The 26,305-nt window shown below is 45.1% G+C and overlaps 1 protein-coding gene across 5 annotated transcripts; it reads right to left on the reverse strand.

Moving 5' to 3' along the window:
* Positions 1 to 2,140: 2,140 nt before the first annotated feature.
* LOC127000445 (uncharacterized) lies at positions 2,141 to 23,284 on the reverse strand. 5 transcript variants are annotated; one of them, XM_050864183.1, is made up of 31 exons: positions 23,105 to 23,284; positions 19,863 to 19,983; positions 19,143 to 19,299; positions 18,380 to 18,612; positions 17,555 to 18,019; positions 17,190 to 17,288; positions 16,972 to 17,088; positions 16,741 to 16,882; positions 16,057 to 16,148; positions 15,755 to 15,855; positions 15,190 to 15,344; positions 14,579 to 14,742; positions 12,931 to 13,096; positions 12,390 to 12,580; positions 12,157 to 12,214; positions 10,843 to 11,062; positions 10,499 to 10,601; positions 9,888 to 10,066; positions 9,143 to 9,302; positions 8,239 to 8,362; positions 7,840 to 7,954; positions 7,345 to 7,462; positions 6,794 to 6,946; positions 6,529 to 6,687; positions 5,870 to 6,130; positions 5,527 to 5,691; positions 5,187 to 5,336; positions 4,449 to 4,579; positions 4,022 to 4,128; positions 3,380 to 3,559; positions 2,141 to 3,126 (listed from the first exon to the last, which is right to left on the reverse strand). In XM_050864183.1, the coding sequence occupies exons 2-31, from the start codon at positions 19,953 to 19,955 to the stop codon at positions 3,008 to 3,010; spliced, it is 4,677 nt and encodes a 1,558-aa protein (XP_050720140.1). In that variant the 5' UTR covers positions 19,956 to 19,983; positions 23,105 to 23,284; the 3' UTR covers positions 2,141 to 3,007. The 5 variants fall into 5 exon arrangements, with proteins under 5 accessions (XP_050720140.1, XP_050720133.1, XP_050720136.1 ...); XM_050864176.1 differs by having other exon boundaries at positions 19,863 to 20,007; XM_050864179.1 differs by having other exon boundaries at positions 19,863 to 20,007; positions 23,057 to 23,284.
* Positions 23,285 to 26,305: the final 3,021 nt, after the last annotated feature.

Genomic DNA, 26,305 nt, shown 5'->3' on the forward strand with positions numbered 1-26,305 from the left:
CCTTTTGGTCTGGTAGATAAATGGGTAGCGTGAGAAAACTGAGGAAGACAAACTATGGTAACCCAGAGGTCAAACTGGCCTTTGTGTCCCGGGGTCAAGGGTTTCAAGTACCTCAGGCTTCTCGGCTGAGGTAAAGGAGATGAGCGCCGACGCAGTGCGCAGCTATAGCTTATGCAGATATCACTATACTGCTTTAGCATCCTGTAAGGAGTATGACCAAATGCGAGTTTTTTATCAGTCATTCAGAATTAATTTTAGGTAAATGATCTATATCAAAATCCTTAACTAATGAGATTTCACTAACCACTGCTATCTTAACGAGCAGACAAGCACAAAGAACAGATGATACTTGAATATAACACTGATCTTCCGTAATGTGAGGCAGGCGTCGTGACTGTCTTATGTAGGTCTCGCACGGCTGCCTCCCGCGAGCGTTCACCTCCCGCCTCACCTTCCCTCCCCTCGTGTGTTTGCTCACGCCAGACCTTGCCTCCCAGGACGCCTCAAGGTCAAGGTCACGGAATAAAGACCCCCATCCCCTCCCAGCCCCCCGCCAAAAAAATATATAACACGCACATAGATAACTAGTAACGCAGGGTGCTTGACAGGTCAGTAGGAAGGTTCGAAAAAAAACGCAAGCACGACTTCTTGGTACTCCGACCCGCAGCATCTCTTAAAGAAGAACAAGAAGAAAAAAGAAGAAAAAAAAAGAAAAAGAAGAAGAAAAGAAAAAGAAGAAGAAAAAAGAAGAAGAAGAAGAAGAAGAAAAGAACAACAACAACAACAACAACAACAACAACAACAACAACAACAAGATGATGATGATGATAATGACAAAGTATAGCCTACTCATGTCCAAATTAAATTACTGAACTTGTGTGTTTCCTAATCCACACATAACCAATAACTAGGCCAATACTCTGCTTTGAAACTAACAACTAAAAGCTTTCGTGTAGCCTAGACTGAGATTTCCATGGGAGGTTTCATGACCCTAGTGGTACAAATTTTACAAAGCTTCTTCACCATGAACGAGGGGAAAAAAACGCTTGGGAACCTAACTAACCTTCTCTGTGGCATTCGGAAATCCTCGTTACGAAATCCCGAAGCTTTTGATAACGTGGAACTTGTCGCACGATAATGCAGCCTTGTTACTACATTACCCTACACTTTCGGTAAAACTATAGAAGTACACCCGCCGACCGACAGTGACAACTACCAACGGTACAGCGCAGAGCTTGTCACATATTCATCGTAAAAATATAAATCTATCCAAATTAAATCTAACAGAACCTAACTTGACCTGACCTAACTTAACTAAATCTAATCTAAGCTAACTAGCAGCCAAAATGCGATATACGGAAATACCCCCCCCTCGGAAAATCGATCCTCCCCCAGAATTAATACAGGGCCTTAATTTCTTGAGGGGCTATAGCCCGCCACCTTATATTTTCTATGTCGGCCTGAAAATGACTCTAAAAGTGTTTATTTTCCAAATTTCCCCCAACTGCGCATGCTCGCCACCCTCCCTCCCCCCACACACACCTAGAACCTATGATGCATACTGGCACCACCCGAAAAATCTACCAAAATTATGGGCCAGTAATATCTCATGATTTGCAAGTAAAAACAATATGACAGTGTCTTGTATATGCAAAAAAAGTACTTCGTATAGCACAAAGATTTCCTCCGCAGTAAAACGGGTGTACTTCTGAAATAATACAGAGACCCCGAAGCATCTGAGAACACAAAGCATTTGTCTCACAACGAAGCCATAATTCCAACACGTTTCTCCTTCCCATAATCAGGAGCACGATGGAAAAGGAAACAAAGACAAGTTCATGGCTGTACTTACCACCCGTGCTGCTCCTTGTCCTGATCCTCCCGTGTCCGTCTCTCTTTTCCGCTCTTTCTCCCTCCTCCTGGCTGCGTGGAGTCATAAGGAAGACCAGAATTTATCGTCAGATGTCCAGGAATACTATATAGGGTGTCCGTGGGTCCCAAGGCGTCGCTAAACACAAGCACTGCACGATAATTAGAGCGAGTCTCCCGCCGTTCGTGTCCCCGCGGCCATGTTTGTTTATGTTTAAATTCTAGCAGCCCATTTTAAATAATGAAGGGAAAAAACGTACTTATTGATATATCAGCTTATACATTTATTTATTAACAGCTACATTCATTTTTATTCATATATTAATTCATCTATTTATTTGTTTATTGCCTTTGTTTATATATATTTATTTATTTACAGCTGTATCCCCTTATTTGTCTAGTAGTGTGGGTGGGTGTGTGTGTGTGTGTGTGTGTGTGTGTGTGTGTCCTTTTACAATCGTAACTCTACCGAATAACTGTTCGAACTGAACTTTATTTTTCCCCGTTCTTGGACTCATACATCTGCTTCAGTTTATACGATCCTATTTTAATTCTCCACATCCTGATTATCTTTCTTAGTGCATTTTTTTTTCCTATAGGAGTGTGTCTCCAGGTTCAGCTGATTGCTTACGTAGGCGTCAGAGGGCTATACAAAAGTGCATGGTTGGGAGATGGAAGGAAAGTCACAGCAATCGTGACAGCTCATGTATAACTATTATCGGAACCTTCTATATACACTTGTGACTTGACAAAGGCAGAAGCGTAAGAGAAATGATAATTCTTTGTAGGCTACGAATTTGTACTTCATGAACATTCCCAAAACAAACTTGAGCAAGAGAGACGTATGAAGAGCATCTACCATTCCATGTCTGTCCTTAATTTCAATGAAACTGACAAAGAAAGAAATGTGTTTGACGAGTGATAAGATATAGTTCAGAAGTATTTGTATTGCATGAGCACTCCCATACACTTCAGAAAAAATAGGGACGCATGAGGAGCACCAACCAATTCATGTGTGTGTCTTTCCTTACAATGAACTCGACTAAGAAGAAAGTGTTGAACGTGTGATAGATAGTTCAGGGGTAGGTGTACTTCATAAAAGAGCAAAGCGTAACATATGAGGAGCCTAGGAGGAGCATCAGCCCAGGTTTGAGTAGAGCCAGGAGAGGTAGTGGGTGAGCTTGGTGTAGACACCTGGCTTGTTGGGTCTGGCGCACCCGTGGCCCCAGCTGGTGATGCCCACGACCGTGTGACGACCTGCCGGAAGGAAGGGGACAAGTTTTAAGTAAAGGGGGACAGTGTAGGGGAGTCCTTACGTTGTGTTTCTACCTCTCATCATCATTGTTATTATCATTAAAATTAGAAGTAGTAGTGGAAAGAGGAAGAGGAGGAGGAGAAGTCCTACAATTGGGAACAGACAAAGGAATTAAAACAATACGTCAAGTAGAAATGGAAAGCCCATCAAGTTACACACACACACACACACACACACACACACACACACACACACCCTCAACCAGGCAGACCATGGGCCCCCCGGAGTCCCCTTGGCAGGTGTCCACGCCCCCCTCCAGGTACCCCGCGCAGTACATCCCCTCCGTCAGCCTCGTGGGGCCGTACACGTGATCGGCCTGACACGTGGACTGCGGCAGGATGGGCAGCAGGGCGGACTGAAGCACCTTGGAGTATCCTGAAGGAGGGAGCCCAGGGAAAAAATATATAGAACTCGAAACCGTATAAGATTATCAGTGTCGGTTGATGTTTTTGTTTTTTTATTCTACATCGCAATATGGATACTGTGTGAGCTGTGGTGTGTTTTTAATGTATAGCACAGAAAAAGGTTTAGATTTTGTACATACGCTATTGTAAAGAAGTTTTATGTGTATTTACCTGTTTTTCTCACGTTTTTTTTCCATCTATTCATCTTCAAAATAGGTTCCTCCTCCTCCTTCAAATCACCACTGTCCCCATCACTTGGCAAAACCTTTCTTGTCTTTTTTCTTCACTCTCCACCACGGTCTCTACAACCACCAGCATCACCACCCCCACCACCACCATAATCACCATTTATACCTATCTAACCTCTTCTTTGTCCACCACTACCCTCATCACTTTCTCTACCATCACACCCAGAATCTCCACCTCCACGTACCAAGAGCGATTCCCAAGCTGCCCCATCCCGCCACGGTGCAGTTGAGGAGGGAAGGGTAGGTCCAGCGGGAGGGCACCAGACACAAGGGCTGCACGTTGCGTCCAAACCTCAAGAGAAGGAAGAACACCGTTAAGTCAGCACCTCTTGAGAGAATGACAACTTTCCACACTTTAAAGGAGAAAGTCACCGTTACCTCCTCAGTTTAGGGAATAAGAATTTCACAGCTTTTATGGAGACGTCTCACCGTTTATGATTTTAGTTTGTTTACTGCAAAGGAGAAAGCTCAAAGGGAAAAAAAGGTACAGTAAAAAAGCACGCTAGTCACTGCTCTCCATAAGGGAAGTATAAGATATGCCATAATATGACCTAACCTATATTCGGATGCCCCCACGAGGACTAGATAAGAGCACGAAGGTGTCCTGCTTACTGTATGCCTCTGCCGTTCTTCCTCTTGATCCTCAGAAGAGCCACGTCGTTGTTGAGGTAAGGTCCCTTGTCGAACTTGGGGTGTATGGCGATGGAACTCACCCGGAACTCCTGCTGCCCTTCCTCCTCCTCCTGTAGACCCGCGAGGATAGATCGGTATAAGAGAGAGAGAGAGAGAGAGAGAGAGAGAGAGAGAGAGAGAGAGAGAGAGAGACAGACAGACAGACAGACAGACAGACAGACAGAGAGACAGACAGACAGACACACACACACACACACACACACACACACACACACACACACACACACACACACACACACACACAGAGAGAGAGAGAGAGAGAGAGAGAGAGAGAGAGAGAGAGAGAGAGAGAGAGAGAGAGAGAGAGAGAGAGAGAGAGAGAGAGAGAGAGAGAGAGAGAGAGAGAGAGAGAGAGAGAGAGAGAGAGAGAGAGAGAGAGAGAGAGAGAAATGGGCAAAAAAGAGTTAACTAAAAATAAAGGGTAAAAAAGGTATACAGAATAATTAAAAGTGCTCAGCGAAATGCAAAAAAGGGAAATGAATAAACAGAAATGAATGAATGAATAAAGAAATGAATGATGTGGATATTTACAAGAGGAAACCTACATGAAAATTAAACACATTGCTCCTCCTCCTCCTACTACTCTTCCTCTTCCTACTCCTCCTCCTACTCCTACTCCTACTCCTGTGCCTATTCCTACTACTACTACTCGAGCACCTCCACGTTGAAGTCGCCGATCTTCAGTATGTAGGTGGAGGGCGGGTACTTGACGACGCAATGAGCCGCCGTCAGCACCACATCCTCGCTCAGAACGGCGCCGCCACAGCTCTGCTTCGGCCCCGTCTTCGTGCGCAGGTAAATTGCCACCTGCGAGGGAGAGAGAGAGAGGGAGAGAGTTAGAAGAGGAAATGCCTTTGATCTACGCTGATTTAAGATACGTCTAATGTTGTTTATGTAAGACAAACACTCGGATTGGATATTTCTCTTAAAGCTACATGGGGGGTTGCCAGATGTCACTTCCTGAGCTAAACTCCGTAAAGTGTCCCCCCGTTCGTACCATCCAGGGGTGAGCGCCGGGCAGGGGTGTGTGGCCGCTCACGATTTTGGGCTTTTCCATGATCGGGGCCATCGGGTTGTCCTCCACCACCCTCCGGCCGCAAGTCTCTGGCAGGGCCTCGGTGGGCGTGGCGGGTGACGGATCTCCTTCACCCGCTGCAGGCAACTGTGAGAATGACCAAGTGAGAGGAGAAGGAGGGGGGGAGAAGAAGGGGGAAGAGAAGACAGAGGAAAACTGACACTGCATCCTTGGTTGCTATCCGAATCATTCACTCTTAAGAATAATGAACGAAAATAATGGTGACGTTAAAGCTCTCATTCCTTCTTTCTCTCTCATAACGAACCTCCGGGGACGAGCCAACAGGGTCTAAGGAAGAGGAGTCGGTGGCGTCGGTGGGGACGGTGTCATTGGTGCACTGGAGACCCACGTCCTCGTTGTGCTCGCAGTTGCTGAGTCCCCACGGCATGTGCTGGCAATCCTCCACCGAAGACTCGTAGCCGATGCAGCGGAGGTCGTCGAGCCAGATGGAGCCTGTCCCTGGGCCATACGTATTGTTCTTGTAGACGTGCACGGCTCGCTCCCACCCCATCATGCGACACAGCACCTGCAGTAGATGTCACGTATGGCCTGATTGATACGGGTGTTTACAGTTAACCAAGAGAGGGAGATAGAGAAAGATAGGTACTTATTAGGTAGGTAGGTAGATAAATAGATGGAGGAAGGGAGAAAATGCAGTTGATGTACCGTAGCTATAGTTTGATCGATATGGGTGTTTACAGTTAGCCAAGAGAGGTAGATATATTAATAGGTAGGTAGATAGGTAGGTAGGTAGAAAATAGATCGATTGACTGGGGAAGAAAGAAAGAGGCACGTAAAAAAGATAAACCTTGAAATATCCTTTCAATAACTCCCTTTTCTCTCGCCTCTTAAACTTATCGAACTCCACTAATCTCCACCACACAGGATTTGAACCCACTCACGCTAACGAACCCTCCTACTCACATGCCCCTCCTCGAAGCCGAAGTCGTCATCACACACGGTGCCCCACATGCCCAAGTAGCGGACCTCCACACGGCCTGATGTCATGGCCGTCCCTTCCCTGCCCTCGGAGGCGCCGCGGCCGGGCTCCTCGTCCCCAACCAACCGGACTTCCATTGGCGACTGTAAGAAGAGGGTCAGTGATAAAATGGATACAACAAAGAACGAATCACTTGGTCTGGGTCTTGGTTTGGGGGCACCTCCATCCAGCACCTCGCCAGCAGCTCACCTCGCACATGGCTCTGTCCTCGTCGGATGAGTCGCGGCAGTCGTCTACGGTGTCGCAGAGGAAGGTGATCTCCACACACCTCCCGTTATTACACCGCCACTGGTCACGCCCGCACTCGTCCCCCTCCGTGAAGCAACGCACTCCCGACACCTCCTAAGGATACACACGAGGCTGAATTAAAAGAGCTTTAGCTTCGTACTGTGGCCCGTATTCTTAGACCCTTTCGGCGCCCACAACAGACATTTCCCAAGGCCACAAAAAAGATAAATCGGGTTCTCATGAGTGTTATCACATTCATGGTGCAGATGCCTTGTAAAACTATCCCTAGTCTCATAAAACTACCCATGGAAATCAACACAATAACTTCTACGAAAGCCTTATGAACAAATTTGGGTGAGTTAGCCCCGAAAGGTTTGAGAATATGGACCTGTGTCCGAAATGGAAATAGTCGAAAGGTAAAAAGTTGATATATATGGAAATGTCTAACAACACGCTGCTTCTGAAAACAATACAGGGGCGTTAGAGTGTCGCCTTCATCACCTCCTCGTTACCTGTGCTGCCCGACAGTCGTGTTCGCCCCAGCCCGCGAAGTCACACTCGGCAAGCGTAGCCTCGTTGCCCTTGCAGTTGAGATCATCCATCAGGTATGGGAGACCTCCTGAGCCGAAGCTTTAAGAGAGAGGAGGAAAGGAAAAAAAGAGGATTTTGGTTAGGGAATGAAACGGATCTGACGTCTTGTTTTGTTACATCTTGCTCTTACTCTGACGTACCCCCAAGAAAAGATATCTATTAAATATGGACAGAGGAAAAGTAACATGGTGCTTCGTGAATGTTAAGGAGTTAGAGAAGTAAAGAAGAAGAAAAGGCAGGCAGAAGTGGAAAGAAAACAGAAATAAATCTTTAATCTTCAGTGTGGGGAGAAGTGAGATATACAAAGAGAAAACGTACATAGAGAAAGAAGAACATAAGTACGAGTGAAGGAGGAGTCAAGGAGAGCCACGGTGTGAGGAGATGTGTTTGAGGTATGAGGAGGTGCCAATACTTACTACGAGTTGAGAAACACTTCCCTGGCGCCGAGGTGGAAGCCGAGGGACTGACACACCACGTCGCCCTCCAGCATACCCCACATGTCATCACACACCGCGCCCCAACGACCGAAGGCTGCAGAGAGAGGCGAAGGGCACGGTCACCACACACACACACACACACACACACACACACACACACACACACACACACGCACACACACACACACTCAAGACAGGTTATTTTCAAGGGTGTGCCTCCTCCTCCTCCTTCCCTCCTACAGACAAAAATACTTCTTTATACTTAATCTTACTTATAAACACTTTTAAAATGTCTGTATGACTTCAAAATTTTTCAAGACGGACAGACAGACAGACAGACAGACAGACAGAGGCATAAGTAAGGTCACACTCGCCCACCTCTGACCTCGACTCGACCCTCATTCGGCGAAGACCCGTTGACCAGGCGAACGGCGAAGTTGATATCGTCCTGACAGCCATCCTCGTCCTCCCCCTCCTTGCAGTCCCTCCGGCCGTCACACCGCTGTAGTAGTATTTGTAGTAGTAGTAGTAGTAGTAGTAGTAGTAGTAGTAGTGCTGGTGGTGGTAGTATAGTAGGAGGCGTAGTAGTCGTAGTAATAGTAGTTACATTTGAGAGTACAAAGTGCAATCAAGAAACCAGATAACAAAGATTCTATTTCGTGTTAATAGTGAGGCAACGCGTCTTTTAGTAGTCTGTTCTGCCGATCCTCACTACAGTCAACTACGAATAAGAACAAAAAGACAGAACAAGACAGCTGCTGCGGCATTAGTACCACGTCCGCCCCGCACCCCCTCACCCCCTCACCCACAATGACATGCACTGTCAGTTAAATTAAGCAGAAGTGCGTACATGGAGCAAGTTCGGGCTCGCTCATCTTTATTGACTGTGTAAATATCGGTACATAAATAAACTATGGCCTACTGCAGTGTCGTCAGGGGCGGCGGCGGCGGAGGCGGAGGCGGAGGAGGAGGAGGTGCAATGGGGAAAAAGGAGGATTGGAGAAGTTGAAGAAGGAAAAACATCAGGAGCTTCAGAAACAAAAACACCCCCAGCAGCAGGCAAGATAAACACCAAGAAAGGTCTCACAAATAAACTATAGACTACTGAAATGTCGTCGGGGGCGGCGGGGCGGCGGCGAACGTGGAGGAAGGGTGAAAAAAAAAAAAATTGAAGAAGAAATCGAAAAAGGAAAAAGCAGGAAAAACAAAACCAGCAGAAACAAACAGCAACCCAACCAACGGCAGCAAAATCAACACACACTGAGGTCACACACAAACACACCTGCGTAGAGTTCAGACACAGGCCGTCGCCACAGACAAAGCTGGCGGTGCAATCCATAGCGTGGGTGTGCATCTCGTAGTACTCCCAGCCCGGCGCCTCCTCCAGCCCGCCCGAGCGACTCACGGTGCTGCCACTCAGAACACAGGTCTCCGAGGACTGCCTGATGGGTAGCGAAGAGGAAGGAGCTTTAGGAGATGGAATGTTATATGCTTACGAAGAACTAAGTCGACGCATGCGGTTAGGGTGGTAGTAAATGGGAGAAAGATACGTTCGGACTATCTGAAGCGTAGCGGAGAGCAGAGAATGTTAGGAAATGGATAAATATAAGTATACGAAGAACGAAGTGGACAAGTGTGGTTGATGTGGTAATAATAGGAAGAAAGATGCGTAAGAAGGGTAGATGCAGAGGGAAGGGCGTGAAAAGGAAAGCAATATAGGAGGGTGAGACACGAGTGAGGAGAAAACGAGGAGTGGAATGTGAGGAGAGTATAATGGAAGGGAAGCAGGCTACGTGGGAAGGGAAATATCTAGAAGAAGAAGAGGAAAATGCGTGAGGAATGTTTAGAGGGGAAGAAAAAAAGAAAATTAAAGAGGAAAAATACAGGAGAAGAAAAGTTAAGGGAAGAACAGATAGCACAGAGGGACACTTAAAGGTCAAGGAAGAGAGAGAGGAAAGGGGTGTTTACGTTCCCTCCTCCCTCCTCCCCCCTCACTCACTCCCCCACCCAAGACACCTTGAACTCACTGGTAGTTGAAGGACATGCACACGAAGTTCTTGGCCTGGACGCAGCGGGCGGCACACGTGGTCTTCAGGGTGTAGAGCCACTTCTCCACCTCCCGCCCCGTCAGCTTCTGGTTCACGCTCTTGCTGAACCCGAGGCTGTAGTCCCGGCAGTCTACCTCATCGCTACCGTCCTCGCAGTCCTGAGATAGAGTGAGAGTGTAAGTGAGAAAGGGGGAGAAAGGTAGTGTGAGAGTGAGTGAGAGTGAGTTTGTGAGTCGTAGCGTATCTGTCCAGCGAGGGGTATAAGTCTTCACGCATGCAGTCCATCTTGTTTGAGTCAACTTGAAAGTCCTGGGAGATGTATTTTTACAGTAACGAAAGCAGCTTAAGGATAATAATAAAAGATAAAGCCCGTTAGTTGAATTAGATTAGTTACGTCCTGATCATTCTCATCCGTCAAGCACAAAAAGCACGATTCTTGTTCTTGAATGAAATAGAAACAGAGAATGGACTAGACGAGAAAGGAAAATATTAGCATCCTCAGAACTGTACGCGTTTTGATCGATAGGAAATGGATGTAAAGCAAGACAGGTTGAGAGACAAGGAGACAGAAGGTGCATTGTTAACCGTACCTGGTGGCCATCGCAGTACCAGACGCCGTTCACACAGTCACCTGAGGCACACCTGAACTTGTCGGCCCCGCACTCCTCCTCCACCATCGTCTGCCTCTCACACCTGGGAAAGAGTCAGATGAAGTTGCAACTGAAAGGCCTATCCCTCCTTTCTCCCTCTCAGGCAGTATATCATGATACACAAAGATATTAGAAGACTACAAGAGGCCAGACAGCTCACACATGGCATCTCCTGAGAGTGGGCTGTTCACCAAAGTCCCCTCATCCATTATATACATTTAACTTCCATTTAAAGCTTTCAATTATGTCAGAGGTTAGATGTATGTAAGTGCCTTTGTAATCACCTCGGGATGTCGCACACGCTGGCTCTGCCCTGGCCTGTGAAGCACCAAGGAAAGTCGTCACCATCAGGATTAGTGCAGTAGTTTTCGAGGAGGGGTTGGTGGGGCAGCAGGTCCCTCACTTTCAGCCGCAGCGAGTGGTGGTCCCAGGGCAAACAAGCCTCGCCCTTCCCCGTCACCCTGGCCGCCCCTGTGTAGTTGACGCCCCTCTCCAGCACGCAGCCTGACGAAGCGAAGCGGGGCAGGTGTTAGGGTGAGTTAGGTGCGTCCGAGAATAAATTATGAACTTGACATGCGAATCGATGCTCATACAAGGAAAACGTGTGATGGTGTGTCCAGAAACCCGAAGTCAATATTCCATTTAAAAATCGTATGAGTAAAGAAAATATACAGTTGAAAATTGAGGTTAAGCATGAAAAATCAAACCGTCAAAATATAAATAAAAGCTAAAACATAAACAGAAGAAAAAAAATAATAATAAATAGTAAAATAAAGGAAGCTGAAGCGTAAAGATTAAAGTCGCAGTCAAAATGAAATCCCAAAATAAAAACTGTCAACATGAAAACAGAACTTAAGCATGAAGAGTAAAGTACGTAGAAAATATTAAGTTTGACATATTAAACATTACACCTCACCTTTATAATATTCCAGAGAACAAAAAGTTTCCATGACATGAATAAATACTACTAACTTGGGATGGTCCGTCAGTACAAGTTGGCTATCACACTTACAGAACTTACTGCTTGGCTGCTGACTAAACACCCGACTGACTTGCCAACTTAACCCTTATACTCAACGTTAGAGGAACCAGAACAGAACAAATACACATTACCTGTCAAGCGGATGAGAGCCATTTTTATTGAATATATAACCGATTACAAAGAGGTCCATATTTTTAAAGGTATCGGGCTCCCATTACGACCATTTTCCAAACCCACAGAGAAGATGAACAGGGCTTCTCATGGGTAATGTTCGCGTTCTTCTTCCTCCTTTCCTCTATCACCTCTTCCCTCATCTTACTTTCTTCAAGGAACTTTCACAAAGTACTTCCTTCAGTCTCTAAACTTCTTATCTTTTTCATATCCATTCCCCGCTATAGGAGAATGAGATATTAATATACAGTTGCTAGGTAAGGATAAACACCTGAATTCAAGGCGTACACTCACCCCTGTAGAAGTTTCCACCTCCTGCTTATACCCTCTGCCACTCTCCTACAGTTCCGCGTACCCCCCTCACACTCCCTAGCCACACACACACCTTCCCACGCACACACACGAACACACACTTGGCCTAAACCAACCATGATCCTGCACTTACCCACGTCCAGCTTTTCCGTCTCGCATACGAAGTGGAGTTTTTCCTCGCAGTCAGTCAGCTGAGAGAATATAAAAAGAACAGGCGTATATTTACTACTCTTGAAAAGGAAAGGAAAGAAAAAAAAGAGGTTTGCATGTAGCTCGATGAAAATATTAAAACACCTCCAAATATGTATAGTCGATTAAATGTATCGGAGCATGACGGTAAGGCAAAGATCCTTATGTGTACAGTACCTGCCAGAAAAAGTACTCTGCGGGCGCGTCTCCCCCTTCGCCCCCCTGCGTAATAGGGAAGTTGTCCTTGAGAACCACGCACTTGTTCCCCGACACGGCAGCCGCCCCCGACACACCACCACCGCCGCCACTGCCTCCCCCCGCCGCCGTCCTCGCCCCTCCCGTTCCCCTCCCGTCGGTCACGTTCCACCCTGGGAGAAGCAAACACGTGACTGGACAGAATAAGAAGGGTTGTTGGCCACTGTCTGCACCACCACCGCCACCTTCACCTCCACGCAACAACACCTTCACCTTCAACATCGAACATCATTACCACTTCCACCACCACCTCCAACCATCACCTTCACCTTCAACACCCAACACCATGCACCATCACCACCGCCACCACATCCACCATAACCCAAACTATTATCATTATGCTACTGTTGGCGTTATTATTATTACCATTACTGCTACTACTACTACTACTACTACTACTACCACTACTACTACTACCACCACACCTGCCCCCCTCCCGCACTCCCCATCCACATCCACTCACCTGGCCACCACTTGGAAAAGGCCAGGTCCGGCGTGGGCAACGTGGAGGTGTTCTGCCAGACCCAAAACACGTCGTCGAACACCTGGGTCCTGACGCCGCCCGTGTGGAAGCCTGTGGTGTCCCCGGCCAACGAGGACAGCAAGTCGGACACGAAGTCATTCTCGGCCTATAGGAAACACACGCACTGAAGAAACTTAAGGAAAATATGAAGGAAAATAAAGAACATGTAGACAAGAAGTCACTCTCGGGCCTTAGGGAACACGCACTGAAGAAACTTAAGGAAAATATGAAGGAAAATAAAGAGCATGTAGACAAGAAGTCACTCTCGGGCCTTAGGGAACACGCACTGAAGAAACTGAAGGAAAATATGAAGGAAAGAAAAGAACATGTATACACGAAGTCACTCACGGGCTAACAGACACACGCTATGAAGAAAATGACGGAAAATATGAAAGAAAATTAAGAAGATGTATACACGAGATCATTCACGGCCTAAAAGACACACACGCACAATAGCAAGACCATGAAACTGAAGAAAACAATGAAAATAATAAAGGAAATGTATTCACGAAGTCAGTCACGGCCTAAAAGACACACATACAATAGTAAGATCAATAAACTGAAGAAAAAGGCGGAGAAGATAAAGAAAATTCATGCACGAAGTAGATAGAAAAAGAAGACCATAGAGAATTCGGGGTAAGGAAGACACAGATCGAGAGAAAGACAGGAGTAAGCAGAAGCATGGGAATAATGATATATAAAGAGAATAAAGGATAACAAAGGGAAAGAAAAAACGCAAAAGACAACACGCACGCTGCCAAAATCAATATAAGAAAGAAATATATAACCAAAAAAAGGGAATCTCATGCGCACGAAGACAGACAGACAGAGGGAGGAAGATGAGTGTACAGAAATTGGAACAGGAATGAATAAATAAAAAAAAGTCAGTGATAGAAACAAAAACAAAGAAAAAAAAGGGGTAAGGGAAAACACAGATAGAGAGAAAGACATGAGTATGCAGAATCAGGGGAATAATGATATGTAAAGAGAACAAAGGATAACAAAGGGGAAGAAAAAACAAGTCAGGCACAAGATGCACGCTGCCAAAATCAATAAACGAAAGAAGGAAAGAAGATATAAACGAATGAAAAAAAAGGAATAATGCACTCACGTCTATAAAACCGGATAAATACGTAAAATCAGAGAAAAGGAGAAAGAGAGTAGAATAGGAAAGACAAAAACACTACATGAAAAAGATTTGTAACAAGAAAAGAGATGATGAAGAAGAAAGGAAAGAGAAAAAGGAAGAAAAGGATTGATAAGAAAAAAAAAGGAAAAGAAAAGAAAAAGAGCAGAAAAAGATAAAGGAAGAAGAAACGGATTGATAACAAGAAAAAGAAGAAAGAAAAGGAAGAAAACATTGAAAAAAAATAATATCAAGAAAAATCAAAACACACACACACACACACACACACACACACACACACACACACACACACACACACACACACACACACACACACACACACACACTCCCCACCAAAACCAACAGACGAAATAAAAACAAATAAAAAAAACACAGATAAACACTTCCCCCTTTCCCCTTCCCCTCTCCCCCCACCTCCTTCCCTCTGCCCCCCACACTGACCTGTGACGTGATGGAGAGCAGTCTGGCGCCCTTGGAGACACACCCATCCCTGGCGTGGGCGTGGGTGGTGGGGGGCGAGGAGGTGTCCACGTAGTAACATTTGTCCCCCCACCTCACGCCCCCCACCTTGCACTCCGACACCCAGTTCCTCACGCACTGCACACCTGTCGAGATCGTGGCCATGAGAGAGAGAGAGAGAGAGAGAGAGAGAGAGAGAGAGAGACATATATATCCCAAGACTGAACACCAAAAATAAGATTGTATTAATATATCGTAAAAAAGATTGAGTGCGAGAGAAAGGAAAAAAAGAAGAAAGAGAGAAAGCAAGAAAGGAAGAAGGAGGGAGAAAGAAAGAAAGAAAGGAGATAAATAAATAAAAGAAAAGAAAATAAGAGAGAAAGAATGCGAGAAAGAAAGAGAAAAGAAGGCAATGCACAAAACAAAATTCCCAAACTGCATAAAATCTTGTATAAATCCACCACAAATCTATTATGCACTTACCTTTCCACCTTCAGTAATCCTCCTCCTCCTCCTCCTCCTCCTCCTCCTGCTCCTCCTGCTCCTCTTGCTCCTCCTCCTTCTCATTCACCTTTCGCCTCTCACTCACTCACCCACAACAGTCCTTTCCAAGTTCTCCCTCGTGCCTGTGGTCAGTTGGCACTCCGTCAGCTGTTCCTCATGTCCCTGGCAGACCACGGCCTTCACACCGGCACTGTATCCCGGCAGGAGCCCAAACACCGCGCCCTGGGAAACTGTCTCGGCGCCCCTGGTAAAATATGTGTTGAAGGGTTGCAAAGGGGAACTATAGAAGAACTGTGTGATGGATCTGTGGGATGGAGCTCATATGAGGGTGGTGTTAGATAGTAATTGTGATGGTGATGGTGGTGGTGGTGGTGGTGGTGGAGAAGGAGGAGGAGAAGGAGGAGTAATAATAGGGATAGTAGGAGTATTTGGAGAGCATAATCAATAACAAAGATTAAATCCCTCTTCACTTTCTAAGGTTTAATTTTGAGGTTTCTTCCCTACCCTTCCCTCTCTTCATCCCTTTATTCTTCCCTCTCTTTCTTGCCCTTTATTTCACGAAACCCAGACTCTTTTCACCATCGTTTTTTTAGGTCTCTTCCCCTCCTTCCATTCTTCCTTCCTCTATCCTTCTCTTCCTTCCATGGCCCTCACCTCGAGAAGCCCAGACTCCTGCACACCACCGAGGCCTCGGCCATGGTCCAGCGTCCCTCCTCGTCCGCCACCATCTGCCACTTTCCTCCACCTTCGCTCACCTGGCCAATCAGAGACACACCTTGATTACGAACCATGATTAACACCTACGCCACACCTCTCCTCACCTGCCTAATCAGAGCAATACACCTGACATAAGTAACTATAATTCATTAATACCTGTGAATATGAGAGAAACACACCTTTATTACGAACCATGCATGATTAACACCTACTCCACACCTTTGAGGATTGCTACTTACCTGCACGTATCCAGCCCAGGGCACGTCACTTCCCCTCAGTCGAATGCTCTGCCCCGAGGGAGGAGGGACGACGTACGACACGCTGGCGGCGCCTTCAACATGAGGAGCATTAGGTTACGTTAGCTTGGCGGGGAAGCGGGTAACCTCCTCTACCCTAATAACATGAATTCCTTACCAACATTTTTTTACAGTAAAGGGCAAAGAAATAATTGAGGGAAAAAAAGCCCGCTAGCCACTGCCCGTATAAAAGAGTACTTAGTTGATTTTTGTATATGCATAGGGAAAGGAGGTAGAGCGTAAGGAGGTACACAAGCTGAAGTTAGATTTGTTCTTTTTCTATTCTTTATTTCTTTATTAACGGTTGTCTTTTTGTGTGCATAGGGAAAGGAAGGAGAGCGTGAGCAGATCATTAGCTACTCGTGATTTGAACCATATAAGAGCATTGAATAAATACAGATATATGAGTTTATGTGATTGGAAAACTTATACTTAATGGGTTACTTTCGAAGATACTTAATGTAGAGGGCAGTGCTATCGTTATCGGTCCTTCTGTCTGGAGCTAGCGACATTATTCCTTACAAAAGATTCGATAAATACAGTGCCTTGAAAGTCCCCCATTGGTTAATTAGGGTGTTTACTGTGTGTTCGGGTGGGTAAGTGGCGGAATGGCAGTATATTACTCACTCGGTTGGGACTTTTTCGCTTTGGTACAGACTGTTTTAGAGGGGAAGTCACACACGCCCTTGGCCGCGTTGAAGAGCGTCCCAGGAGCACACGGCTGAAGACTGGGTCGGCCTCTCCAGCAGTTGACGAATTTAGCGCAGTCCTAGATCAAAATGAAGTGCGTGAGTGGTTTTCTTTGTTTTCTCTCTCTCTCTCTCTCTCTCTCTCTCTCTCTCTCTCTCTCTCCCTCACCTTGGGGTAGGCGAAGACGCCGTCGGGCCGCAAGCAGAGCGCCGCCGTGTCCGTGAGTCCATACTTCTTCAGGAGACTCTTGCCCTTGGCCTTGGTCCGCTTATAGGTGTGGCCCAGCTGAGGGAGGAGGCGGCGGGAGAAGAGGATGCTAAGGTTAGGCTATTGTTGGACTTTACACCACTACTACTACTACTACTACTACTACCCCCTCCACTGACCTGATCCAGAGCACTATTGATACTGAGGTGGCCCTGCGTCGCCAGCCCGCCGATAGTCCCCGTCACTGACTTGGCCGCGGATCTCACAAGTTCTGTCCCCTAAGGGCGTCGCAGGTGATAAAGAGCGGAAACTTTTGAATAAGGGAGTAAGAGATACGGGAACGTCTTATTTTAGATTTGTTTATGTATCTGTTTTACCGTTATTACTCTATTCCTAAACATTCCCTTTTGTGCTGCTTGCCTATTCCTACAAACTGTCTTCTGTACCTTTCATTTCCTCTTCTTCTTTATTGTAAGTTATAACTCTGTGCGTCCGTCTCCCGCACTGATTACTACGTGTAAGACAAACGCAGACATTAACTCACACTTCCAAACAGAGATGATATGGACCCTAGAGAGGAATCGCTGTGTCCTGGGGGGCTGCCACCGTGACCTGGAGGAGTGCCACTTTGTCCTGGGGGAGTGCCACCGTGTCTTGGGGGAGTGCCACCGTGTCCTGGGGGAGTGCCACCGTGTCCTGGGGGAGTGCCACCTTGCCCTGGGGGAGTTTTGTTGTGTCCTGGGGGGCTGTTTCTGTTCACCCCCACCACTGCATTACGTCCTATTTGCCCGGGGGGTCCACCACGTCCTTGAGGCTTCCTTCTGTGGCCTGGTGGGATGAACTGGGGTTGTGGGGTAGGCTGGGGTGTCGGGGGATGGAGGGGGGTTGCGCTGCACGTGAAGGCGTAGGGCCAGTCGCAGTTGCTGATGGCGGGGTTGAAGAGTGTGCCCGGCCCACAGGACATGACCGTGCCCTTCCCCCAGTTGCAGGTGATGTATTTAGAGCAGTCCTGGGGAGGGAGAGGAGGAGTTTGTGAAGAGGATGTGGTGGTGGTAGTGGTGATGGTCCCTTAAACCTTGATGATGGTGGTGGTGGTGGTGCAGTGGTGGGGGTGGGGGTGGAGGTGATGGTGGGGTAATGGTGGTAGGGAGTTTGTGTCTGTAAATACCACCACTATACAATATAACCAATAACACCTACTACTGCTTCTACTACTGCTCCTGCTACTGCTACTGCTATCAGTACAACAAAAACAACAGCAACAACTACAGAAACTAAGACTATAATAATAATAATAATAATAATAATAATAATAATAATAATAATAATAATAATAATAATAAAGGTGACAACCCTTCATCACTCTTACCTGTGGGTGTGGGTAGAGGCCGAAGGGACCCGGACAGGTAGGCGTCACCTGAGCTCCTCGTGGAGGCGTGTGCACAGTGGCCGTGGGCGTGTGTACGTTATGTGTGGGCGTGTACACAGGGTCGGTGTACACGTTGCTTGCCACTGCGTGCCTTGCCTCCCCTGCGTCCTGCTCTTTGCCCCGGCCTGCCACGCCCCAGCCCCCGCCCCTGCCCCTGCTGTTGCCGCGCCCCCCTGAGAGAGAGAGGGAGACAGACAAACAAGCAGACAGAAATATTAATCCCAAAGATATTATATTGTCAAATCCCATGCGACTAAAACAATCTAACTCAACAGAGAAGTAAAAAAAGAACTTGCATAATTTTCCCCGTCACCTTCATTATTTTCTTGCACTCAACACCTGGTGCCTGAAACTGTATATCATAACCAGTCATGAGGGACGGAATCTGTTAACACTTAGGGCCGTATTCTTAAACGTTTCGGCGCCCAAGCACACTTATTTGACAAGGCTTTCGTAGGAGTTTGGGTAATTTCCAGGAGTAGTTTAGTTGATAGTTTGACCCTTCTTCTGTACCAAGAACTTACAAAAACACTCAATATGACCCGATTGACTCCCTTTTCGACCTTTAGAAATAGTTAAAGTGAGAGCCAGAAGCGTCTAAGACCACTAACCTTAGTTCTTCTCGTATTGCACCTGTTAACGCTTTGACAGCACGTTTTCTTTCAGTGTGGAAAGGGAGATATACATTAGATGGGTAACTCACGTGTCAGGCCAGCGTTGGAGCCTCTCGCTCGGCCTCTGCCGCCTCTGCTGTACACGATCACCGGCGGGCGGCTGGTGGTGGAGGAGAAGACCATGGGAAGCTTGAGGTCGATTCTCTGCTTGACTTTATCCACTATTGAATCCAGCGAGCTGATGAGCTGGACGAGAGACAAGCAAAGATAGTGATGAGGAAAACTTCAAAAGAGTAGAGGGAAGGAAGAAGTAATGGTAAAAGAGGAGAGTAGATGGAAAGGAAGGCGAGAAACAGCGGAAGGGGGGAACAAAGTTAAGCTTCAAATGAGTAGAGGGAAGGAAGAAAATGCTGGCAGAGGAGGAGAGTGGATGGCGGGGACGGAAAAAAGGGAGGGGGGAAGAGGAGATAAATTAAGGCTTGAAATGAGTAGAGGGAAGGAAGAAAATGCTGGCAGAGGAGGAGAGTGGAAGGTAGAGAAAGTGAGAAAGGTGAGTGGGGATGAATTTGCAGAGAAGAAGAGTGGATGTATAAAGAGGATAAAGGGAAAGGGAACTATATGGAAATAAGGGGAAGGAATGTATCTCCCTGGGTCCTAAGTTAACTTTATGAGGATCAAGAAAATAAAAGAAAATAAAGCTTATTTGATAAAGAAATATTGCACATTTATCTCGTGTCATGTGGCCGTGGTGTGTTACTGACGGCCAGATATCTCTTTTCAGTGTCATATGGCCGGGGTGTGATACTGACCGCCAGGGACAGGTGGACACACAGCAGAAGGCTCAGCAGCAGTAGCGTGAAGCGCCCCGCCACGCCGCCGCCGCCGCCACGCAAGGGCCACATCCCTCCCGCGACTCCTGCTGCCCCGGGGCTGGAGGGAACGGGAAAGTGTGACCTGGGAAGACGTAGTTATGGTGAAGACTTATCCCGACATGTCACTCGCGATATCACGTAACAAGAATGTGTAATGAGTGATATAAAAAAAAATACATACATAAAACACTGTTGATAAGCCCAACATGTCACTCACGAAATCATTTAACTGGAATATGTGCAAAGTGGAATGAAAAATAAATACATAAATGCAAAAAACACTGTCAATCCCGGCCTATCGCTATATGTTACTCAAAAATTTAAGTAACTGAAATATGTGCAGAAGGATTACAGAAGGAATATATAATACCCTACATCAATAAAAAATGTTGTTGATATGAACACTAGAAAGAGTATTCGTTTGTTCAGGGGAAGAGAGCAACAGTGTTATCAACTTATATATTCTGGAAAAGTTGACAGAAAAGGTCTTTTATGCGGAAGAAATGTCAGGTTCTTTGGTGAATAAAATCATTTAAATCAATAAAGATACAAATAAACAAATGAATATGTAGTTGTCTGTTGTGCCATGATCGTAAGTGGGCCAATGAGACCGCTGTACCAGGCCAAGGGAAGGCTGTAGGGCTTTAAAAGGAGGACGGCGCTATCATGGTCTACTTGGGATAAATAGATAAAAATGTGCACCATGCAGGGTCAGTGCGACTCGTTGTCTGCACACACACACACACACACACACACACACACACACACACACACACACACACACACACACACACACACACACACACACACACACACACACACACACACACACACCTTCTAACCATGAACTTTACATTTCAGCCCGGAATCGTGCCAAATCTATTCTCCGACTTACCAAAACATCTTTCATCAATAGAAAATGTCACCACCTTGCTTCTTCTAATTCTTCCAGTGACTTCTGGCACCTAGCCAAAAATATCTCCACCAATTTCACTTCTTCCTCTTCCCTCCTCTCCTTAACCCTGACGGGAGTACTGCCTTCTCATTTATCTTTAAGACTGAACTCTTCGCTCAAACTTTCTGAAAGAACTCCACCCTGGACGATTCTGGGCATATTCCTCCTACTCATCTCCCTTCTGACTCTTTCATACCTGTTATTAAGATTCTTAAGAATGATGTCTTCTATGCCCTCTCTGGCCTCAACTCTCAGAAGGCTTATGGACCTGCCTCCTATTGTCCTTAAAAACTGTGCTTCCGTGCTGACACCCTGCCTGGTCAAACTCTTTCGTCTCTGCCTATCAATATCTACCTTTCCTTTATGCTGGAAGTATGCCTTTGTACAGCCTGTGTCTAAGAAGCCCTTTAGCTTTACTTTCCTGTCTATCTAGAGCTTTTGAATCAATCCTTAACAGGAAGATTCAATAGCACCTTTCCACTTCTAACCTTCTATCTGATCGCCAGTATGGGTTCCGCAAGGGGCGTTCTACTGGCGATCTTCTTGCTCTCTTAACTGACTCTTGGTCATCCTCTCTTAGCAGTTTCGGTGAAACTCTCTCAGTTGCGCTAAACATATCGAAAGCCTTCGATAGAGTCTGGCACAAGTCTTTGCTTTCTAAACTGCCCTCTTTCGGATTCTATCCCTCTCTCTGTTCCTTTATCTCCAGTTTCCTTTCCGGCCGTTCTATCTCTGCGGTGGTAGACGGTCACTGTTCTTCCCCTAAACCTATCAACAGTGGTGTTCCACAGGGCTCTGTCCTATCACCCACTCTCTTCCTGTTATTCATCAATGATCTTCTTTCCATAACAAACTGTCCTGTCCACTCATACGCCGACGACTCCACTCTGCATTATTCAACTTCTTTCAAAAGAAGGCCATCCCAACAGGAAGTACACGACTCCAGACTGGAAGCTGCAGAACGCTTAACCTCAGACCTTGCTATCATTTCCGATTGGGGCAGAAGGAACCTTGTGTCCTTCAATGCCTCAAAAACTCAATTTCTCCACCTATCAACTCGACACAATCTTCCAAACACCTATCCCCTATTCTTCGACAACACTCAGCTGTCACCTTCTTCAACACTAAATATCCTCGGTCTATCCTTAACTCAAAATCTCAACTGGAAACTTCATATCTCCTCTCTCGCTAAATCAGCTTCCTCGAGGTTGGGCGTTCTGTATCGTCTCCACCAGTTCTTCTCCCCCGCACAGTTGCTATCCATATACAGGGGCCTTGTCCGCCCTCGTATGGAGTATGCATCTCACGTGTGGGGGGGCTCCACTCACACAGCTCTTCTGGACAGAGTGGAATCTAAGGCTCTTCGTCTCATCAGCTCTCCTCCTCCTACTGATAGTCTTCTACCTCTAAAATTCCGTCGCGATGTTGCCTCTCTTTCTATCTTCTATCGCTATTTTCACGCTGACTGCTCTTCTGAACTTGCTAACTGCATGCCTCCCCCACTCCCGCGGCCCCGTTGCACACGACTTTGAACTCATGCTCATCTCTATACTGTCCAAACCCCTTATGCAAGAGTTAACCAGCATCTTCACTCTTTCATCCCTCACGCTGGTAAACTCTGGAACAATCTTCCTTCATCTGTATTTCCTCCTGCCTACGACTTGAACTCTTTCAAGAGGAGGGTATCAGGACACCTCTCCTCCCGAAATTGACCTCTCTTTCGGCCACCTCTTTTGATTCTTTTTATAGGAGCAGTGAGTAGCGGGCTTTTTTTTATTATTGTTTCCTTTTTGTGTGCCCTTGAGCTGTCTCCTTTGTTGTAAACACACACACACACACAGATACACACACACACACACACACACACACACACACACACACACACACACACACACACACACACACACACACACACACACACACACACACACACACACACACACACACACACACACACACACACACACACACACACACACACACATGTAGAACAGCATAAATAATAAATAACACATCAGGAAGCTAAAGCATTATATGACAGGGCTGAAATGGGCACAAAAAGACAAACAGGCAAACAAGTAAATAGGCAAAACGAATAAATAAACACACAAAGGAATATGCAGAGACAAACAAACATAGGTAAACAAACACTAAAAATAAAAAACAAATATATAACCTTAGCGACACAAGAGTTAGTATACGATATAGAGCCGGGCATTCCCACCTGGACGACCGACGAGCCTCTGTAATACCTGAGCTTGTGTGTGTGTGTGTGTGTATGTGTGTGTGTGGTGTTATGTACGTGTGTGTATGTGTGTGTGTGTGTGAAGGATTCGTGGATACACTCTGGGACCAGCACGGTACTGACACACGGTACAGCTGACAATGTCCTAATAACTGGGTGATAGCGAGTACATCCGACCAACTTGACTCTCTCTCTCTCTCTCTCTCTCTCTCTCTCTCTCTCTCTCTCTCTCTCTCTCTCTCTCTCTCTCTCTGCCTACCTATCTATCGATTTATCTATCTATCTGTGTGTTTGTGCATGTTATTACGTATCACACACGCTAAAAACAATAACACAATATGAAACAAAGAATACACAAGAATAATAAGACTAACAAAAGGCCGTATGGGTGAGCCACCCATACGGCCTTTTGTTAGTCTTATTATTATTATTATTATTATTATTATTATTATTATTATTATTATTATTATTATTATTATTATTATTATTGTTATTCGAGTTACTTATTCACAAACTTTCCTTTCCACTTATAACTCTCCTCAATCAGTTCTAAGTCGTATCTGCATCAGCTACGTGAATTGTCTGCTACATTTGTTCCATTCATTCACTACCCTATTCGTGGGCCTGTCTTTTTTTTTTTCTTTTTTTTTTGTAGCGATTTCCTCATTCTTGAACTTAACTGCATCCTATTGCATTTTGCCGATTCCATTTTAGAACTTGAATTTTTCCTATTGGTTTCCATGGCTACGCATACGTCCCCCTACATTATCTTTTTTTAGCGTAATTGCGTTATCCATTGTCAGAAAGAGCACAGCAACAGGGATCTCCAGAGTGTTGTCAGTTCATTTTCACAACTTATTGGAAAAAGGGGTCTTGTTATGATATCCTTCTCTATCTATTTTTCTATCTATCTATTTTTTATCTATCTATCTATCTATCTATCTATATCTATCTATCTATCTATCTATCTATCTATCTATCTATCTATCTATCTATCTATATATATCTATATATATATCTATATCTATATATCTATATATATATATATATATATATATATATATCTGTGTCTGTTTCTAGCATTTGAGAGAGAGAGAGAGAGAGAGAGAGAGAGAGAGAGAGAGAGAGAGAGAGAGAGAGAGAGAGAGAGAGAGAGAGAGAGAGAGAGAGAGAGAGAGAGAGAGAGAGAGAGAGAGAGAGAGAGAGAGAGAGAGAGAGATGCAAAAAAGACTATTATTTATTTTTCCCAGAAGTCGGGTAAATACACGTGTAACCATATAGAAAGCAATAACAGGAGCGAGGTGTTCCGAAATGGGAAACCCGAGGAAGTTACGGGAAGACTAATACGACATGTGGTGATAAGGGCGGAGATGGAGTCAAACACCCAAGCCCAAGGGGATGGATGGATGGATGGATGAAACAAACCATCTCACGAACCAACCAGCAGCTCTCTCTTACACCCTTCCCCCCACCCTACCACCACACACCCGCAAACACACATTACTGCTTGTTTGACCTGTTCATCTTCACAAACTTGAGAAATATATCTTGTAGTTATGACTGTACAAGTAATGACGTCTTTTTTCGTGTTTATAGATTTTTTTTTCATCTATTCATGTTTTCCCGATCCACAGTTCAAGGGGGCAAAAAGAAAAGGAAATAGTGTTTTGTAAAAGAGTTCCAAAAGACAAAGGAGAGGTATCTTGATAGTACTCTCTTGGAAGCGTTTAAGTCGTAGGCAGGAGGAAATACAGATGCAGAAGGGCTGTGTCTGAGTCTACCAGCGAAAGGGATGAAAGAATGAAGATGCTGGTTAACGCTTGCATAAGGAATTTGGATAGTATAGGGATGAGCGAGAGTAGAAAGCCGTTTCCAGTGGGGTCGCGGAGAGGTGAAGGTTGAGGTTAGGCAATGCAGCGATTAATGATAAAAAAAGCAATCACAAGAACACCTGTTGCTCTCTCTTTCCACCGCTAAGGTTACTATCATTTAGACCAGCGATTATAAGTATTAGATCATCAGACACCAACGCCAAGTGAACGAACGAGTGACAAGAACAATACAAAAACGATAGCTCTCTCATAAGCATCATATTTAAGGTTTCTGTATGCCAAGCCAGTGTTGTTAGGTCATCAGACACCTTACACCAAGTAACCCGATGAGACGTGACAACAATACAAATAGCTCTCTCATACTCATCACATTTGAGGTTTCTATATTATATCAGACCACCGTTGTCAGTTCTTCAGACAGCTAATACCAAGTGACCCAATGAGTGACAATAAGAAAACAGTATCGCAAGAGCAATAGCGATTCTCTCTTACCGTCTTCGATGCTGCCATAATTTTAGATCAACGACTGCTCAGACTCGAACGTGAGGTAGGTTGCTGATGAATTTGTCACAGTAGCAGCGATGGGGGATCTCTTGCCTAATACACTGAAAAGAAGAGAAAATAACATATATATATATATATATATATATATATATATATAGATATATATATATAGATATATATATATATATATATAAAGTTGGATGAAGTGGACAGAGAGAGGTAAACTCTATTTCACCTACGATTAAAGTGTTGATTTTTTTCATTTACACTTCTTTTGTATCTTTATATTGTTGCCTCAGATAAGATTATAGTGCTCTGTCCAGGCATCGGAAAGGAGGAATGACTGGAATTTTCCATTAAAGAGCTGAAGAAAGTAAGATAATGACAAAAGGAAACTGGACACACACACACACACACACACACACACACACACACACATACACACACAGCGGCGACTTACACCTCAAATCTTCGTGGTAACACAATGGTCTAAAAACAAAAAAAAGTAAATGAAAAAATGGAGTGCTGCTCACAAGGCAATTAAAGTTAAGCAATTCTTGCAAGTTTATTGTTTTACGAAAGTTATTTGAACACTGCAGTTATTATTATTATTTTTTTATTATTATTATTATTTTTTATTAATATTATTATTATTATTATTATTATTATTATTATTATTATTATTATTATTATTATTATTACTATCATTATTAACACCATATTTCTTTCTCTTATTTTCTTCATCATTTTCAGGTGTGTGTGTGTTAGTGTTAGTGTTAGTGTTAGTGTGTGTGTGTGTGTGTGTGTGTGTGTGTGTGTGTGTGTAATAATAATAATAATAATA

This window comes from Eriocheir sinensis, chromosome 2 (genome assembly GCF_024679095.1).
Source record: "Eriocheir sinensis breed Jianghai 21 chromosome 2, ASM2467909v1, whole genome shotgun sequence".
Lineage (NCBI taxonomy): Eukaryota > Metazoa > Arthropoda > Malacostraca > Decapoda > Varunidae > Eriocheir > Eriocheir sinensis.

Coding starts and splice junctions, on each gene's coding strand:
- LOC127000445 (XM_050864183.1), bottom strand. CDS start 19,955: ATGTGGCCCTTGCGTGGCGGCGGCGGCGGCGTGGCGGGGCGCTTCACG. Junction 13,097..14,578: donor TGCTCTCCATCACGTCACAG/GTCAGTGTGGGG, acceptor TGTTTCCTATAG/GCCGAGAATGACTTCGTGTC. Junction 9,303..9,887: donor TGCATGTCCTTCAACTACCA/GTGAGTTCAAGG, acceptor GCTACCCATCAG/GCAGTCCTCGGAGACCTGTG.